Here is a 20,745-nt window from a genome sequence, read left to right on the forward strand (position 1 = left end):
GACTGTATTATATTTCATAGTCAACATAATTACAATGGTCCCATAGAGGGTATAGAATGATTGTTCCAGAAATAGGTGTATTCTCCTCAGCATTTATAATATAATTGAGATTATTAGTTTAATATACATAAGCCATAACTGAAAATTACACACAAAGGGTAATTAAGCTAGAATGTAGAGGTAATACCAGAATCAGTAGAAAACATTATATAACACTTGAGCCAGCAAGTCACCTGTAAATATTGCTGTTAGTTTTATCAAAAAAAACTGCTTAACATATTTTTAACCTAATTCTCACTGGGATTTCACTGATAGAAATAAGAGAGCATTTCATGTCTTCTTGATCCACTGGAAAATAATGATAAACATATGATTATTTAAAATCTTGTTGTTACAAGCTTACTAATCATCTATCCCCTTCTGCCTTTCATTTTACTGTCTAAGGAAAAAGTAATCCTGTGGTTGGGGAGGAAGCATGGAGACTGGGGTCAAGTTGTTAGTAGCTTCCTATCGAAAGGCATCTCACTACCTAAGGGACATTTAATATGCTTTGGCTAAATGTATTTCGTAGGTAAAACAAACAAGTAAACGTGAAAGTGTAAAAGGAAGTTTGGAATTCTGTGGCTCAGAAATCTTTGTAGGTTGTCTGCCCACTTCCAGGTAATGAACGGGGCATGTTTTGTTATCCTTTGGTCCTTGGCTTGATTTACATACTGAAAATATTCCAAAATGTGCTTTTCACATTCTTGTCATCAATCAGCACTCAACATTCACACAACGCCCTGTAAAGGATCTCTATCTGGAAGCAGAGGTAGAGTGGACAGTTTGGGAATAGAACAGATCCATCACTTCTTAACTGAGTGACCTAGTTGGTCACCTCTTCATTCTTCAGCTCCTCATCTGTAAATGAGGGATGAAAAATGACTTGTAGTATTAAGAAGAATAAAATTATGAAAGTAGAGCCTGGAACATATTAGGTACTCAGAAAAAAAAAAGCAACTATTATTACGTACCAGGTTCTACAACAGGAGGTAGGAATTACATTTGAGAATATTTTCTGTTCTCTAGAGGGTTTGTAATGAAGTCAGGCAGTTAAGAAGACCTACCTTAAAAAAGACAAATCAATATGTGTTCCACTCATTCATGGATTCAATCATTTAAACCACATGGAGTTCAGTATAATTTATATATATCAGGGGTCTGGAATCAAAAAGACATGGTCCCTTCTTCCAAGGAATTTAAATTCTAGTTGGGAGACAGTGTGAAAAAATGTGTATAGTATGATTTTTGGTACAATAAAAAGCTATAGTAAATTCTATAACAGGGAATAAAGGGAGAGGTACAGAGATGGCCTGACCCAATAGGCAGCATTTTAGAAAATTTGAAAGATCACTAAGCATATTCCAGAAATGTACTCACTGGCTGTGTGATATTGGACAAGAAACTTTACTTCTCTGTGCTTCAGTTTCCCCATCTGCAAAGCAAAGATGATAATAACATCCACTTCACAGAGTTGCTTTAGAGATAAATCCAGTAATATATATAAAGTTCCTAGCTCAGCCTAGACCATAGTAAGCACTCAGTAAGTGTTAACTAGGTACCAAAATTAGGAGACTGAGTGTTCTAGACCCCCATGGCTAGCACATAGCAGCCCATTATTTGTCTAGGAAAAGAAGAGAAGAAGGAAAAGGAGGACAGAAGGAAGAAAGGGCTGCAGGCACACATGGAAAGGAGCATATCCAATTGTAGAACTTTAAATGATTGTTCCAAAATGCTGGACTACATAGGGCTGGCTGGTGGTAGAGAGCTGGGGCTGGGGGGCAAGACAGGGCTCAAGCCAGATCACATACTGTTTGTCTGCCCTGCACACTGTGGGGCAGAGAGATACCGTAACCTGACCTGTTGATTTAAAAAGAACTCTTTGGAACTTTAGTGGAAGATGATTGAGAGAAATAAAATGAAAGGCAGAGAGTCTAGCTTAAAAAATGTTGTGCACTATTTTAAACAAGAGATAAGGCTATTTGCCAGAACTACAACTTCATGTCAAGAGAGACATGATGTGGAAATTAAGAAAGGGGCACAGACTTAGGGCAGGTCTGCTTCTGAGTTTCTTTCTTGGGTGAGTGGAACAATGGTGATTTTGCCCAGATAGAAAATTCAGAATTTCCTTATACCCTATTCTTACTGTTACATATAAAGAGAAGATTTGATGCTACCAGCCACCCTGTATCTAAGAGACAAGACCACCACAACTGAAGGCAATGGCAAGAACCCACCACTGTAATTGCCTGGGGTCCTCATGTCAAAAGTAATTAATTACAAGAAGTGTCATTCATTTTAAATGCTTATCTTAAAAGTTTTCATGTTACCCAGGTAAGATCGGATTTGTTTAAAAAAAGAAAAACATAAGAACCCTGGGGACTTGACTCAATATCATATTGTTTCTTCATACAAAGTTTATGGAGAAACTTGTGAAAACTATTGAATATAGCCTTGGCTGAAGGAATCTATTTATATACATAGTTAAAGGGAGCAGCAGACAGAATTCCCACAGGGCCCCAGTGGTGGGGACAGGGCTGGGAAGACCGTAAATCAGAACCTTCCTAATGTTCACTGTAGGAATAGGATAATATATGAGTCAGAAAGCAAAAAAGGATTTATGAAGGCTTTAAATTACTTCCTAACCTGGCCTGCACATGAGTCTTGAGACTTACTCCGAGAAGAAAATTGAAAATAGTTGGAACGTTCTTCAATAAGTTCACTGTAGCACAACAAATACCAGTTTACAAAAACTTGTAAAAAAGTAGATATTCAGGTTTAAGAGACATAGGGTTCTTGGGGGGAGGTCACCACAAAGGATTGTGATCTGACATGTGCTTTTAGTTTCCTTTTTCATCTAAGTGTCTTCTTCAGATGACTGAGACAGACCGTATTATACTGTTGAGCAACAGAATTTATGTTGTGGTTATGATTTGACATATGAACCCATTCAGGTTTTTTATTAAAATTACAAAATGAGCAATTATATCATGTTTTCATTATTTACTTATTAATAGTCAATTCTCTAATTTACATGCAAGACTAGAATTATAATTTAAATAGTTATTGCTATTTGACTCTCATTCAGTCGTTGATTGCAAGTCAACTATTTATGCATTGCTCAGTATTGGAAGGGTCAATAAATAAAAAGCAGTCCCTGCTTTTGTGGAGCTTAAAGTCTATTGAGGGAAGCAACTATACATAAAAATAACAAAAAATAATAAAAATTATTATACGAGCAATGAAAGAAATAACTGGGTGATATGAGAAAACGAAGGGATCATACTTAGGTCTGTTCATGAGGAAAAGTCATTCTGAGAAAAGTCATACAAGATTAAGTCTCAAAACTAAGCATTGGCCAACCATGGTCTTGGAGGAGGATATTCTAGTAGAGGGAACTGTGTCATAAAGGCCCTGGGGGAGAAGACATTCTAGGGAAGGAATTTAGAGCTGGGATGGAGGCCAGATAATAAAAGGCATTTTAGGTTAGGGATTTTGAATTTTATTTTGTGTGAAAGCAGAAGCCAGTGGATGATTTTAAAATAAAGAAATACCATGATCAGACTTTTAAGTTTTATAATTTTGGATTGTAAATTTAAAAACATATTTCTCAGAGGAGTTAAGTGACATTACAAAGATCTTTAGTTGACTGTGAAGTCACTTGTATTATAGATCAAATTATGTTCCTTTAAGAACTTCGTATATCAGCTTATATATGTATAGTGCTATATAAATAATCTTATAAATCAATAGGAAAGACAGTCTAATGGGAAAAACAAGAAAAAGTCATGAAATGATTTTTTTTTAAATTTGCAGAAAAGTTAAATTCAGTAGTAACTGGGGAAAATGTAAACCCAAATAGCAATGAAGTATTATTTTTTTATCTAACCAACTGTTAAAAAATTTTATTCGGTAATAGCAAATGTTGGCAAGGACTTGGAGCTATATGCACAGTCATCCAGTGCTAGTAAGTACATAGATGGTAAAACTACTCCAGGTTTTTATCAGTATCTATTAAAATAAATGTATATGACCTATAACCCAGAAATTCCACCTCTAGGCATAGACCCCAGTGTTATACTCAGATATTTGCTCAAGCATGAATATATAGTGATAGTATCCACTGCGACATTGTTTGTACTAGCAAAACATGTATCAGTCCACTAAGTGCATGTTTAAATTATGGTACTTTGATGTTACAGAATACTTGGCAATAGTTAAAAATTATGTTAGATATATATTACTAACATGGATAGATTGTTCAAAGGAGTGAAAAAAGTAAGCTCCAGAAGCAGGTATATAGTGGAATTGCACTTATGTCAACACACACACACAAATTATATGTATATGTATATGTATATGTATATGTATATGTATATGTATATTTATGTATGTGAATATATGTAGTTTTTTTAAACAGGTGCACATGTGTGTAAAACCAAAGAAAGAGTTCTGGCATGAACTGTCTTTTATATATAATACTTAATATATATATATATATTATATATAATATTTTTATAAAGTACTAAATAATTAATGTTCTATTGTTTTTATTCTTGTCTGTAATAAAATGAGTCAGCTAAATCCATTCAAATAGAAAATAATTTTTTATTCTGTCTTAGTGTGCAGAAGTAATCATTTACCTGTACTTTGAGTTTTAAGAAAAGAATTTAGGGTTGGCTATGTGCATACTGCTGACTTTTTGGCTATTTTCTTACATATTTTTTTTCTTGCTAAAAATTCAGTATTTGAGGAATTGGAGTCTTTAAGATAATTGGGGAATCAGGGTTATCCTGAAGTCCTATTTTTATTTCAAGCCTTATTAATCAAGTCTTTTAAAAAATATTCATCACTATTATACAAGTGATTCCTTTGCTACTGCTATTTTCAAAGAGGCCTTAACCAACCTCTTTGACCTCAGCCACAGCAACTTCTTACTGTACACATCTCCAAAGGCAAGGGAAATAAAAGCAAAAATGAACTATTGGAACCTCATCAAGATAAAAAGCTTCTACAGAGCAAAGGAAACAATCAACAAAACTAAAAGGCAACCACGGAATGGGAAAAGATATTTGCAAATGACATATCGGGTAAAGGGTTAGTATCCAAACTCTATAAAGAACTTAACAAACTCAACACCCTAAAAACAAATAATCCAGTGGAGAAACGGTCAGAAGGTATGAATAACCACTTTTCCCAAGAAGACATCCAGATGGCTAACAGACACATGACAAGATGTTCAACGTTGTTCATTATCAGAGAAATACAAATCAAAACCGCATTGAGATACCACCTCACACCAGTCAGAGGGGCTAAAATTAACAACTCAGGAAACAACAGATGTTGGCAAGGATGTGGATAAATGGGAACCCTCTTGCACTGTTGGTGGGAATGCAGACTTGTGCAGCCACTCTGGAAAACAGTGTGGAGGTTCCTCAAAAAATGAAAATAGAACTACCCTGTGGCCCAGCAATAACACTACTAGGAATTTATCCAAGGGATACAGGAGCGCTGATTCATAGAGGCACACGCACCCCCAATGTTTATAACAGTGCTATCAACAATAGCTAAATTATGGAAAGAGCCCAAATGTCCATCAACTGATGAATAAAGAAGATGTGATACACACACACACACACACACACACACACACACACAAAATGGAATACTACTTGGTGATGAAAAAGAATGAAATGTTGCCATTTACAATAACGTGGATGGAACTGGTGGGTATTATGCTAAGTGAAATAAGAGAAAGACAGATATCATGTTTTCATTCATATATGGAATTTGAGAAACTTAACAAGATCGTAGGGGAAAAGAAGGAAAAAAAATAGTTCAAACAGAGAGGGAGACAAACCATAAGAGACTCTTAAACACAGAGAACAAATTGAGGGTTGATGGGGGTGGGGGGCTGGGAGCAGGAAACATGAGTGATGGGCATTAAGGAGGACACTTGGTGGGATGAGCATGGGGTGTTGGTGTAAGTGATGAACCATGGGAATCTACTCCTGAAGCCAAGAGTACGCTGTATATATTGTATGTTAGCAAACTTGACAATAAATTATGTTAAAAAATACATAAATAAAATTTTAAAAATTGGACTTGCAAAATTAAAAAAAAAAAAAAAGGAAGCCTTCCTTTACCATTTTCTTCTTGCTAGCTCCTTGAGAGCAGCACGTTGTCTTGTGAATTGGTGGCAGCACAGTGATCAGCCTCCTTTCAGTCATTAAACTCTACGGTTGAGGAACTTTGACTTAGCAGCTTCTCTGAACTTTTATCCTGCAGGATACACAGGTACCCAGTGTGAGACTCACATCAATGAATGCAACAGTAACCCCTGCCACTCTGGTGGGGCGTGTGTGGAGCTGTCCTCAGAGAAACAATACGGACACATTGCTCAGCTGCCTTCTTCATTCAGCTACCCTGAAGCCTCAGGTTATGTTTGTATCTGTCCCCCTGGACTCACAGGTGAGGGCAAGGGGAGGGGAGATGCCTTGACTTTTTAGCACTTTATGGCAGATCATGCATTTAACCAAATGGTGTAATAGCAGTAAGATCCGTGCTGTAGAAACTCTGCTGCTATGGTGCAAAGGGTCCCCCTTGTGGGCATGAAAAACAGCGTATTTCATAAATCATAATTCTTCAAATCATGAGGAAAATGTTAAAAATAAGGATAAAAGAAGTGTATAAAGGGGAAATATTTTTTATGCATTATACTGAGAATCGGAGCCTGACTCAAATCCTTTACTTTATAAGCAGAAAATGTTGAAATTTTTATGTTACTAAATTTTATAATGATGCTAACTTTTTGTGTTATTCATATTTGCCTGTAAAAGGTTAATGCACTTATTTATATTTACACTGAGAACAATGATCTAGTCTCAAGGAATATTCCTCCCCTACTTTATAGCTAACATTGTTCATGTATGTCAAACGTAAACGATTTTATCTTTCTCTTATGCGGAACATTCTTACGCTGAAACCCAGAGGAGGTTTGCGTGTGTGTTTCCCAATGATCACTTGTGTTTGTGTCTGCTTCCGTGTTCTGAACATTTTCAGAAGTTTGGAGGCAGTCCCCACATTTGGTAATGAGTAGCGGCTGACCTACTACTGTATAGACACCACTGAGAAAACTAATTACAATCTAACTTTTCCATCTTACTCCTTTTTCAATAGAGTAATTGATACCTGAGGAAAACATTTAGGTTGTTATTGAAGATTTCTGAAAAAAGTAAATAAGGAATAAGAAAACAAGGGAAAATTTTCACTTATTATTTTCACTTACTGTTCCTTTTTAGAGTTTCAGTTGAGAAGTTTAATGATCTTTGATTCATGGCACTGTTTGTTGTAAGTTTGCTATAGAAGACATTTCCTTAATCACTGTCCCCTCTATGAGAACACATAGGAGAAAAATCTCCCCAGTGTCAATGTCAGGAGAAGTAATATTTTTCCTGAACAACTTCTAGCTTGCATGATTTTTCCCTTAGTAAAAAGCATGCAAAAAAAATCTTGATAAATGATAAAAAGCATGAAATAAATTGTGGAATGCATCATATTTGCCGATCATACAGTCTGCTAGAAATCTTATCAGCTAATGTGAGTTCTATAAGCATACAGTTTTTTTCTGGAATATATTTATGTACTTACCTTACCTGGGATTATTTAAGTTTCCTATTTCTTATAGATGCCTTTTTTTTTCTTATTTTTTAAAAAAATATTTGATCTTGGTATAGTATGTGTATTTTTGTCAGCTATTTTAAATTCTTCTTGAAACAGGTTAGGGGAGTTATAAATTTTTTAAATGTTACATTTAGGGCTATAAAGAGGAAATTATATCGAAGTTAGAGGCCATTGTAAATATTGCCTCATTAGACAAAAGGACATAATTGACCAATGAATCTGCAGATCCAAACAGGAGAGGCACTTGAATGTTCTGGAAAAGTGTGTTGGCCTCAATTTTTGACAAGCTTCCAAGAATGACTATATGAATAAAGAAGTCGTGGCTGTCCCAAATCTCTATGGCTTAATGAAATCAGTTATTTTTCACGGATGTAAATTCCAAAAATGGGTTCTCATGATCAGTTGTCCTCTAAATGGTGATTCAGGGTCACAAGCTCTTCTCTCTTTTTTTCCATCTTCAAAAATGGTGTCCAAGTTTCTCATGCTCTTCTGCAGCAAGCCACTGCAGGAGGAAAGAAAATGGAGCATGGCATCTAGGTTTTTATGGACCAATACCAAATGTAGTGGCTATCTCTTCTATTCATATTTCATTGGTCAGATTTAGTCATATGACCACATTTAACTACAGCACAGACTGAAAAAACCTAGTTTTTTTGTGTACTTGAAGAGAGATTTCGTGAGGAATTACCCACTTTGTCTTCTCATTCTCTTGATAATGCCTTTCCTAAAGCAGAAGTTTTAAGTTTTAATAAGATTCAGTTTATCAGTTATTTCTTTCATGGATCATGTCTTTAGTATTGTATCTAGAAAGTCATCAACTTACCTAAGGGTATCTAGGTTTTCTCCCATGTTATCTTCCAGACATTTTATAGTTTTGCATTTTAGATTTAGGTTTGCAGTCCATTTTGAGTTAATATTTGTGAAGGGTGTAAGGTTTTTATCTAAATTCACTTTTCCGTATGTAAATGTCCAGTTGTTCCCCTGCCACGTATTGAAAAGACTATCTTTTGTTCCTCCATGCACTGAAAAGACTATTGCTTTGCTCTTTGTATGTGATCAATCGACTGTATTTACATACGTTTATTTGCAGGCTATCTGTTCTGTTCTATTTATTTATTTGTGTATATTTTGCCAATACCACATGTGATTACTGTCTGGAAGTCTTGAACTTGGGTAACGTCAGTTCTCCAATTTTTTTCTCTTTCAGTATTGTGTGTTGTATTCTGGGTCCTTTGCCCATTCACATAAACTTTAGAATCAGTTTGTTCATATTTATGAGGTTATATGCTGGAATTTTGGTTGGGATTGCATCAAGTTGGGGTGAACTAATAATCTTGAAAATATTTAATCTTCGTATCCATGAACATGGGACATTTCTCCACTTATTTATTTCTTTTTTGATATCCTGTACCAGAGATTTGTCATTTTCCTCATATAGATTTGGTACATATTTTGTTAGATTTATACCTAAGTATTCCATTTTTGAGGTGCTAATGTAAATGTGTTGTTAATTTTGAATTCCACTTGTTCATTGCTGTTATACAGGAAAGCAATCAACTTTTGTATATTAACCTTATCCCCTGCAACTTTGCTATATGGGCTTGTTAGTTCTAGGAATTTTTTTTTTGTCAGTTCTTTCAGATTTTCTTTTTTTTTTTTTTTATATGAAATTTACTGCTCCTGCCTTTTAAAAAATTCATGTTTGCATGGTATATCTTTTTCCATCCTTTTACTTTCAACCTATACTTGTAATTGATTTTGAAATGAATTTCTTATAAACAGTATATTAAACACATATTGTAGGGTCAGCTCTTTAAAAAATTTATCTTGTCAATTTCTGCCTTTTTAATTAGTGTAAGTAATCATTGATATGTTCATGTTGAAGTGTCTCATTTTCTTATTTTGTTTTCTTCTGGATTCCCTTGTTTTTCTTTCCTTGCCTTCCTGTGGGTTACTTGACCGTTTTTCAGGATTTCATCTTGATTTATTTATAGCACTTTTGGGTATATTGTTTTGTGTAGTTTCATGGTGGTGGTTCTGGGTATTACAGCCTATTGGTATTAACATTAACACTTTGACTGAAATAGAGGGACTTTATTTCCATTTAGATTTCTTTATCTTTCCCATTTCAGAATATCATTGTCTTGAAGATCAGATGGTATTATAGTTCTTGTTTTAATCACTACATATAATTTAGAAAACTCGTGAAGAGAATTGACAGTTCTTTTCTTTCAGCATTTGAAAAAATATACACCATTTCATTCTACACACCATGGTTTAAAATCAGAAATCTGGTGTCACTGAAATTGGTGTTGCCATATAGGTAATGCATCATTTCTCTGGATGCTTGAAGAGAAAATACATGGTAGTGATAATACCTTCAACTTTGTCTTTAGCTTTCAGAATTTTATTTATGATGTGTTGGTGTCAGTTTATTTGAGTTTGTTCTATTTGGGTTTCATTCAGCTTTTCAAATCTGTGGATTTATATCTTTTGCCAAATTTAGGCAGTCTTTATTTCAAGAGAATTTTTAATTGCTTATTAAATCATTTTGTGATGATTTATTTAAAATCCTTGTCAAATAATTTCAACATCTGATGCAACTCAGTGTTGATGCCAGTTTATTTTCTTTTCTCATTCAGTTAGTGGTTTTTCTGGTTCTTGGAATGATGGATGATTTTCAGTTGAATCCTTGACATTTTGGATGTTACATTAGGAGATTCTGAGTCCTATCAGAATTAAAAAAAAAAAAATTAGCAGGCAGTGATCTGCTTAGTTTTGGAAAATAGTTCTGACCTACTTTGGTGGGCTATGGGTCCAATGATAAGTTAAATTTCAGAGCTGTTACATTGTTATTATTTTGGTCTATTTTGTTCATGTGGTGCCACAGGGCTCCCACTGGCCTCTGCTAAGGATATAAATGACACAAATTTATTTTTTATACAGCTGTAAAAGTTTACAGTTCTATCACTTATTAGATTAAAACATTTTTTTCTATCATGGTAAGAAATGCAACTCTTTATATAATACATTTAGTGACAGATCACCATTCAAAGAAACCACTGGAGTTGTTAAATATAGCTACAAACTATTCTTTTTTATTATAATTAAGGATGTGTTTGTTACTCTTCACTATGTATAGAGTTACCTTCTGTGTTGAAAATGGTTATGGTTGCATATGCAATGTAATTTTCTAACTTTTTTATAATTAAAAAGTGAAATATACTAGAGTAGAAGTTAACTCAGAGCCCCAGAAGACAATATGCAGGGAGATAGAAATAAAGAGAGCTTGCGGTTATGGAAAGTGAGAAATAGTGAAAACAAGGAGGCAGAGAATTCTGGTGACAAGATCAAGCCCCTCTGAAGGAAGACTAGCTTTTATCTGTGGCTTCTCTGGGAATTCCAAGTACAGCAAGTTATCATGGCCCAGAGAGACCAAAAGTCTCATTCAATGTTATAATTGAGAAAAATATGAAGATCCATTTAGGTATTTTAATGACTTGGAAACTCATGGGTCTGGTTGCAATAGTGGTTACTATCCTCTAATTCCCCAAAATCATTAAATAAAATTTCCTTGGCAAAATGTCTTCACATACTGTCATGACTGTTTTGTCCCCATAGCTGCAGCACTCAAATTGAAATAATAATGGTGCATAAACACTTGATTTACAGGTCGATGCGTTTATTTAAACCCACATAGTCACATAATTTTAGTGGTAAGTTAAATAAACCTATAATCAAAGAAAGCCTGTCGTTGCATAACACTGTTCAGTCCATTCCAAAATCAGTAAATTAACTTTATTTTGTATGACCATCCTTGACCGTTACTGGAAGGAATGTTGGCTGCTTCTTTCTATTATGTTTTAGCTTTCCAGTTTGGGGCAATGGACTCAGTTCTAGGGATATAATAATGAAAATACATGATCTCTTCCCCCCAAAAGCGGAAAAACCATGATGAAAAAGATGCACAAAAATACAAGGCAGTGTCATAACTGCCTCAGCGAAACCATAAAAAGATACAGACAGATCAGAAGAGATGACCTATTTATGCTATTTTTGTGACATAGAATTTATTAGAAGTTACAAGAATCCAAATGACTTGGTACGTTAGCATTTTTTAATACAAAGGACCATGTTAGTTTAAAGATTAAGACAGGATCCCACGACCTGTGTGCTTATCCTTGAAGCATCCTGTTCTAACCAACCAAGCTAAATTGGAAACAATTGACTAAAGTTTGTAATGTTAACATTTTGTTTCTGTTTATCAAAATATGGTAGTGATAATACCCTTAACAAGTTTCCCAACTGTCTCATAAAGCAAGTCCAATTTTCCATTCTAAATTTCACTCCCAACTCCAATTAGCATTTACTCCAACTAAAAGCAACACCATCACTGGTCTCTGGAATGCTACATTATTGCCTCTGAGGCTGGGATTTATTCTGCTTCACCCATCTGCTCTCTGCGTGGAAAGAATTGAGGAGTGCAGCAGGGGATCTTGTGAAGTCCTGGCTTCAAACCTCAGGCAGAAATAGCGGGGTTTTTAACAATAAACACCCCGATGAGAGCCACCTGGCAAAGTGACTGTCTACAGGAGCTCTCAATTCTCAGGTTCATCTGCTTCAAGCACAATGTTACTAAAAATGAAGCATTCACTTTTCCTTAAAAATTAAAACCTGTCACTTTACCTAAATCCAACTGAAATCGGCATATAGAGCCAAACATGTAGCATTGAAAGTGTCACATATTCATGAAGTATTGAGGTATATGGGACAGTTGATATCTCCTGTCTAAAGAGAGATTTTTCAATAGGATTTGTTCATTTGCTGACTTTATGTTTTAGGCTTATAGTTGTTCTGAGAGATTCATTGTTTTTCTTACTTACAATTTTAATTTTGAGAGTTCAGGTCCTAAATAACTTAAATATATTTGATACACATATAAGACTATTATTCTAAAAGATCAAGTGTTGCTTCAGTTTTTACTTACTTAATAAAATGTGTATTAATATTTCCAATAGATTCATCTAATTCACTTCCTCTGCCTTTGTTATGCATATTAACCTCTATACACAAAACTGTTTGTATTGTGTATGAGCACATTTTTGCTTGAACTACTTTTGGTTTTGCTATGGTAACTACAATAATTAGGAAAAGTGTGCCACCTCCTTGTACATAGATTAATTTTGAAAATCATGTTTTGGTACTTACTACCTGTGCTCTACTAAGATATTATAGCTAGTAGGAAAATGTAACGGCTATGATTTGGTAAACCAAACTTAGAACAAATACAGAGAATGGGCATATCTGTGGTACCCTAATGACATAGATAGATAACCATGCCATCAAGGGTCTTGGCTACTTTACAGGTAAGCATCATTTTGTTGACTTGAAGTCAAATGACCTAAGGAAAAGCTCTCAAATGAATAATCAGTAGACAGATGCCAACTCTCCAAATCAAATATTCTGGCCATGTATCAGAAAAAGATTAATTTTCTAAAACAAAGGAATAACACCATTATAAATTCTTCACTAGGAAATTCGTAATTCAATTCTCAATAATTCACATTGTTATAGGTTATAGGTGCTGTCCTTGCAACTTCAAGGACCTGAATGGTACATTTTCATGTTGAAATCCTATTTTCCTGTGAGAGGTATGGGCTACCACCATTTAAAAAAGCTGTAAGGGCAGTAACATGTTCTAATCATATAAAGGTGTTTGTTAGTGCAAGAAATTGAACAAAATGTTCAGAGAAGAGGGCGAAGATGCTAGGATATGTGCTTGCAGTGGACCATCATATGCAAACCCTCATATGACGTCATCAACTGCATGTTTGCTTCCTGTGAGGGTGGCCATATTGACACCACATGTCATTTTCTAGCTGCCCAAGATCCCCAAAAGTTTCTTTGAGCATGGTAATCATTGGGAAGAACAATATTAGTGACCTTCACCTGACCTAATCAATGGTTACAACCCTTATACCGAAGTTCACTGCTGTAGTTGTTTAGAGTCTGCCTTCTGACAGCAACGCAGAAGACACTTAAGAAAGACCTTTCTCCCCCACCCCCGCTTCCTTCTCCCCAACCATCTTCAAATTACATTCACCTGGAATTTTACTTGAGCCCTGAGCAGCTCAGGTCCCAGTCCTAGGGAAAGTATTCAAAACCTTAGATCAACCAAATCTCTTACAGAAGAGTCGGATCTCTTTTTACCCAAAGGAGATTATTATACCTGCTCTTGGTAAAAACCAATCCTACTTCTGCAGTGATCCTATTCACCTCCTCCTAGACGTTACATAAGAATTCCTGAAAAGTATATAATCATAATTGACTATAACTTCCTCTAAAGTCTCTTAGAAGTAATCTCACCATGACCTACAGGTGAGCATAACTCAGTCCCCTCTAGATGCCCCAGCACCCAAGTCCCTTCATGCCAGGTCCACTGAGCCTTGGTCTCTTATGCCGAAATGCTCTGTGCGTTGCCTAATTTCACCCAATTTCCCACCCTTTTCTGGACTGCCCACTATGTGCTAAAGGTCCCAAGCGTTATTATTAAGCTCAGTTACCAATAACCTTAAGCTCTTGTCCAAACATTTCTTTCACCTACTTGCTTTAGCTGAAATCCAGCTATCTTCTCAGGATATTATTTCTTCTGCAGCCCTCTCACATGGAGGCAGTTTTCTGTTCTCCCAAATCCCAGTTAACTGGTCCTGAAAATAAGCTACATGTCCCTGTCATTTCATTGTTACTTCTAGGCAGTCGTTCCTCTCTCTTCATTCAAACGCTCAACTTATTTTAAAGCCTGCGTCTTTGGAGGATGCCACCTACTTCCTGTCCTCACTGCAACCTTCTTCCTTCCTCCTGGTGCCTTCCCCTCTATCACTGAAGATCTTAGTATGGTACTTTTATCATTCTCAGAGGCTTCAACACCCATGCAGAAAGTCCATGCACCCATTATGTCCCATTGGCCTACTTATTTCTAAACACCATGACTGCCACCCCACAACTTCTACTTACCCTATGATCACAGTTTTTTCATCACCAGTAACCTCACTAAAAAACAAACAAAAACAAAAAAACCCTCACTTTCAATCATTCTATTCTCTAACCATAACCTCTATTTTTTCCAGTTCTCTTAACTCCAAGACTTTTTTCATTGTTCCTAGTCAATTGTTCTAATATTTCTTTTCTTTACTAATTACCTCATTCCTTATCCCAGCTTGGATTTCATAGTCTAATCCTATAATTATTCCCTTGCATATACTGTCAGCAACCCTGACCCTGTCTCTTTCCATTGCACTTACCTGGCAAAAGTACACTTATGATTAGACCTAACACTCTACCTTCTCCACATCTACAAGCAATTTGAATGTGGCTGGAGAAAATCTCACAAGTCACCCACTGCACTGATGAGTATCACTTTAAATTTATGACCCACATCTCAAGGAGGCCCTTAGCACTAGAAAACAATCCTTTGGGAGTTCCACTTCCCAAGATGACCTTTTATACTTTCTTTTCCTTCAAACTTCCAATACTCCCTTCTTTGTTACTCTAAGTTGATTTTCAGATTTCTGATTTCAGTCAAAGAAGAACTACCTGATCTTCTCTCCACTAAACCTATTGTTGGATCTGAGATTTGATTTCATCCTAATTACAAGCTCGTAACTTAGTATGTGAATGCTTCATGGATGCTGGCAGAAGACATAAGACTTTTGAGTCACAAAAAAAAAGGCCCACACAACAAACAGCATGAGCATCAGATTTACCTCAATTGCTCTTGCACACAAGTCCCACAGAGTTGACACTATATATATGGACCAGATGAGTATGACAGAGGCACAACTGAAGAACACTGAGATGGGGAATCCACTGTTTTTATAGAAAGCAGTATGGAGCCTACTCTTTGAGAGCGAGACATTACTTCATCCTTCACATTAACTTGCAGTCAAACCAACCCCAAGGAATGACCTGGGGCCATGCAGTCAGGCCCATGCATTCTTGGCATTCTTAGCAAGAGCCTGCTAGGATACACAAGCCCATGATGGATTGCTTCTTCCAGCAAACCATCCCATTGCCATGCGTGTTCTTGTTTAAACTTGATTTTTCATATGAATATGCCACTCTGTTAGCCACCCTGATTAATCTGACTGTCAGAGATTGGGACCAAATCTGTTTTATTTGCCTCATACAACAGATACTGTCGGGGCGCCTGGATGGCTCAGTTGGTTGAGCATCCGACTTCGGCTCAGGTCATGATCTCACAGTTCGTGAGTTCGAGCCCCGCGTTGGGCTCTGTGCTGACAGCTTAGAGCCTGGAGCCTGTTTCTGATTCTGTGCCTCCCTCTCTCTCTGCCCCTCCCCTGCTCATGCTCTGTCTCTCTCTCTGTCTCAAAAATAAATAAAACATTAAAAAAATTTTTTTTAAAAAAGGATACTGTCAACAAGACTCTAAGCAATAGGATAAGGTTAGCATGTAATATTGACTTGAGTTCTACTCCCCAAAGTCCTGAACTCAGCAAATGGAGTAAACCCCAGGGAAGCCATTATTTCAGATAGCCAAGATATAGTCTAAAGCCAGTCTGTGACTTATGCAAGGGTGTTTAGACCCACCTGGCAATTCTTTGACATCATTACTAATAACCTCTGGGGTAATAGATGAGTAACCCTCACCCTCAAAGGAAAGGCATTCTTTCACATACAAATATATAATACAGATGAACACACTTCACTCCAGTTTGGAAATTGTTGCTAAACTTGATTTAGATCATGGTTATGTTGGTTTGGTTAATGTGGTACATTGGGCAGTGTCACTGAGTAGTTGCAGCCTTGGTTACTATGTATGACAACTCAAAGCTGCTTGGGCATCAGGAGGAGCATATAAATTTGCATTATTAGGATTGATACAATATTATACGTGTCCATCTGTTTGTACACATCCAAGGTTGAGAAGGGGACAGGTTTAGGAATGCCATCGGTGGTGTCAGGCATGGCAGAGTAGTTTAGGATCTCCAGGACTACAGAGTTTTTATAGCATGTAGACAAATCCAGTAGTGAAATAAATTGTCAACTACAGATGCTGCTGGATTCAGTTAGACCATGTTATTGTTTTCCAGTCGGCAATGCTGGGTCTAAGGGACAAGGAGAGTATAAATTTCCACCTTCCCCTGAACCACCTAGAGTCTAAAGTGTCCTGCCCTCAAGTTCTGATTGTTGTTCTCCCTTCCATGGCTATGTAACTGATGTGTTCCATCCTCTAGCTATGTCATTACCTTTTCTCCAAATATCTGCTTGAACCAGTACCTTTCAGTGAAAGGAGTCAAGTATAAATATGAAAAGGTCATTTAAAAAATTTGCAGTGGTACATTATATTTTCCAAATTGGTCCAAGTGGGCCACTGTAAAAATTGATGGCCAGTATTTTCAACCAAGTGGACATTCTCTTTATGATCTAGGACCATGTTAGCTCAATAAAAGAATCCAGGTAGCTGAATCAAAGTCTCAATTCCTTAGTCTCCCCTTTAGGTGAGCTGCCACTCAGAGTATATACAAACCAAGGTGGCCTGGTTATTAATGGTAGGGGCAGAATCATGAATTTTCAAAGTAATCTATATGACCTTTCACCCTTTTCATTCTGATCATTGCCTAGGAGGTGGCCTACACGAGATAATTCTTTTCTGGTGATGGCTATGTTTTGTGGCCTGCCTCAATAAAGTATGTGGACCAGGAAGAGGTAAAGGAGATATAGTAAAAAATCTTCTGGGCTTGATTTTCCAAAAGTCTGCCTCACATCTCAGTGGTGCCAGAAGTCTTACCAGAGAATGAATGATAAGCAGATAGGGAATAGCTGTTTAATTTCTTGGATATCTGCCAATTGTTGGTTGGCCTTTATGAGAAAAACAACACACTCTTGTCTGGTTGTAGATAGCCTGGAAAACTGAAAATAAGAGTCAGCTGATCACACTGGAACAGCAACAATATAACCTTAAAATATGTCTATAGTGGCAAAATACCAATGTTAGTCATGCATGTGCTTAAGAGAGAGACTCTCATAGGATCTATTTTTAATTTTTTGAGGAACCTCCACACTGTTTTCCAGAGTGGCTGCACCAGTTTGCATACCCTATGACCCAGCAATAGCACTGCTAGGAATTTACCCAAGGGATACAGGAGTGCTGATGGATAGGGGCACTTGTACCCCAATGTTTATAGCAGCACTTTCAACAATAGTCAAATTATGGAAAGAGCCTAAATGTTCATCAAGTGATGAATGGTTAAAGAAATTGTGGTTTATATACACAATGGAGTACTACTTGGCAATGAGAAAGAATGAAATATGGCCTTTTGTAGCAATGTGGATGGAACTAGAGAGTGTTATGCTAAGTGAAATAAGTCATACAGAGAAAGACAGATACCATATGTTTTCACTCTTATGTGGAAACTAAGAAACTTAACAGAAGACCATGGGGGAATGAGAGGGGAAAAAAAGTTAGAGAGGGAGAGAGCCAAACCATAGGAGACTCTTAAAAGCTGACAACAAACTGAGGGTTGATGAGGGGTGGGAGGGAGGTGGGGTGGGTGATGGGCATTGAGGAGGGCACCTGTTGGGATGTGCACTGGGTGTTGTATGGAAACCAATTTGACAATAAATTTCATATTAAAAAAAAGAGAGATTGAAAGAGACTCTCAGAGGTCCAATGTACTCAATTTTCTAGAAAAATAGAAGGCAGAGGAAATGCTCCATGGAATGTGGCCCCCTTCACTGAAAGACAGACCAATTTTGGCAGGAGTCACAGGCATTGGTGGCTTCTAGATCACAAACATACAGTTTTTTGCTATCGCCCATGATGGTGAATGTATTGTTTTGTCCAGTATGAGAATGGAATCCAGCAGTGATGGTGGTAATAGCAGTGATCTGGGTGGTTTAGATTTGATGAGCAGCTTGATTCTCGTCAGTCTCATTAGACAATGGGCTCTTACTATAGTCATCTGTGTGATTGAACCAGACTGTCCGATTGACAGTTGAAATTTGCTTCCATAGTTCAAGGCCCTAAAGAGGGATATCTTTAGGGGTGCCTGGGTAGCTCAGTCAGTTAAGCTCCGGACTCTTGATTGAACTCAGGTCATGATCTCACACTTCGTGAGATGGAACCCTGTGTTGGGCTCTGTGCCGACAGCGTGGAGCCTGCTTGGGATTCTTTCTTTCTCTCTCTCTCTCAGCCCCTCCCTTGCTTGTGTGCTCTCTCTCTCTCTCAAATTAAATAAACATTTAAAAAAAAAAAAAAGAGGGATCTTTAATCTGTAGTCTGTTGTCTTCCAAGTGGCAGACCAGATGCCTAGGTCATTATCCATAGCCTAAGAGCTGTTTTCATAGCAAGCAGTAAGTCAGTCTGCTTTTGGTCCCAGAGAGAGATGTCACCTCAAAGTTGCTTGGTGGAAAAGAAAAAATCCCGAATGTTGGCTCAGGTGAAGAATGGTCAGGTCTTGCATTCTTGGCACAGCCAGCAAGAATTTGCCGGGATCCTGAATGTTCAAGGCAGACTGACACTCTGACACCTGCCAATTTACCTGTTTTTCATTACTCACCACATCCCAGTACCTGCCCATGTTTGGACTACCTTCCATATTACACTCTCACCCAAGGCCCTCCACTCATGCATTGGGTCCTCAGTGACTCAAGGAATTTCATTTACCAATCATTTCTTCTGTATCTTGCGTCATTGATGTCCACTGTATTCTAAATCACTCTCATCAACTTGGCTGTCTCCCATCTGAAATCAAAATGGTCTCTAGAATGCATCTCCAGGTGTCATCCCACTTCTCTAGGCCAACCTCTTCCAGAGAGATGTCTATACGTACTCTACTTTCTTACTCTCCCTAACCCTCTAATGTCAAGCTGCTCCCATAGCTTCAGTGAAAACTTTCTTGTCAATAATTCCCATTGTGCCAATTCAAAGCTTAGCTTTCAGTCCTCATGTTACTTGACCTCTCGGTACCATTTTACCAGTGTTCTCTTCCATCTTCTGGGTCTAATTTCTTTATTTTACATCTGTGTCCTTTTCTTCCTACTCACTGCCATTCTGTTTCTAGGTTTTGCCTCTCTTCTTCGAAGATTCCAGGACACCATAATGGTGTTTCATTTACTCTTTTATTTTTATTTTTTTTAACGTTTATTTATTTTTGAGACAGAGAGAGACAGAGCATGAATGGGGGGAGGGTCAGAGAGAGAGGGAGACACAGAATCGGGAACAGGCTCCAGGCTCTGCACTGTCAGCACAGAGCCCGACGCGGGGCTTGAACTCACAAACCTCGAGATCACGACCTGAGCCAAAGTCGGACGTTCAACCGACTGAGCCACCCAGGCACCCCTCATTTACTCTTTTAGATATTAGTTCAAATACCACTTCTCCAGAGAGGTCTTTTTGGATTTCAGTAAATAAGATGCCCTGACTCTAGACCCCACCATATACATATACATACTCTATTTCCTTACCTTCATTAACTTCTTCTTATTATTAATTACTACATGATTAATGCACACATGCATGTGTGTGCATGTGCGTGCGCACGTACATGCGCGCACACACACGCACAAAGACACACACACACACACACACACACACACACACACACACACACAAACACACACACATACACTTCTGTTTATTTTTTAGCTCTCCCCTCCCAGCCCTGACTGGAATTGTCCACCATGAAAGAGGCTTTGAATGTCTTGCTGATTATATAGCTCCAGGACCTAGTCCAGTGCCTAATCCATAATAGGAGGCCCAACAAATGTCTGTCAAATATAAAAGCTAACACCATTCAGTGGAAGCTTCAGTCAAATCACAGGACTCCCAGCAGCAAGTATTGCTCATCAGTCCACCTATCAGTTAAAGTTTTGTTCTCAGCAGCTAAAAACATTAAGGAATCCTAGGAGGATTCCTTCATTCCCCTTAACCAAATATAATTAGTTGAGGTTCAGAATTCTTGCCCCAATTATGGTCTATGCCAATTTTGATAAATTAAGTTT

General features: G+C 37.3%; 1 protein-coding gene across 1 annotated transcript in view; it reads left to right on the forward strand.

The window, feature by feature from the left end:
- The window catches only part of CRB1 (crumbs cell polarity complex component 1), a 132,174-nt gene that overhangs the window by 12,727 nt on the left and 98,702 nt on the right, over positions 1-20,745 (forward strand). Inside the window, exon 4 of the mRNA XM_042925945.1 lies at positions 6,328-6,510. Within this exon, the coding sequence (XP_042781879.1) occupies positions 6,328-6,510 (183 nt within the window). The remainder of the gene's footprint in view (positions 1-6,327; positions 6,511-20,745) is intronic.

This window comes from Panthera leo, chromosome F3, assembly GCF_018350215.1.
Source record: "Panthera leo isolate Ple1 chromosome F3, P.leo_Ple1_pat1.1, whole genome shotgun sequence".
In the NCBI taxonomy this organism is placed as follows: Eukaryota; Metazoa; Chordata; class Mammalia; order Carnivora; family Felidae; genus Panthera; species Panthera leo.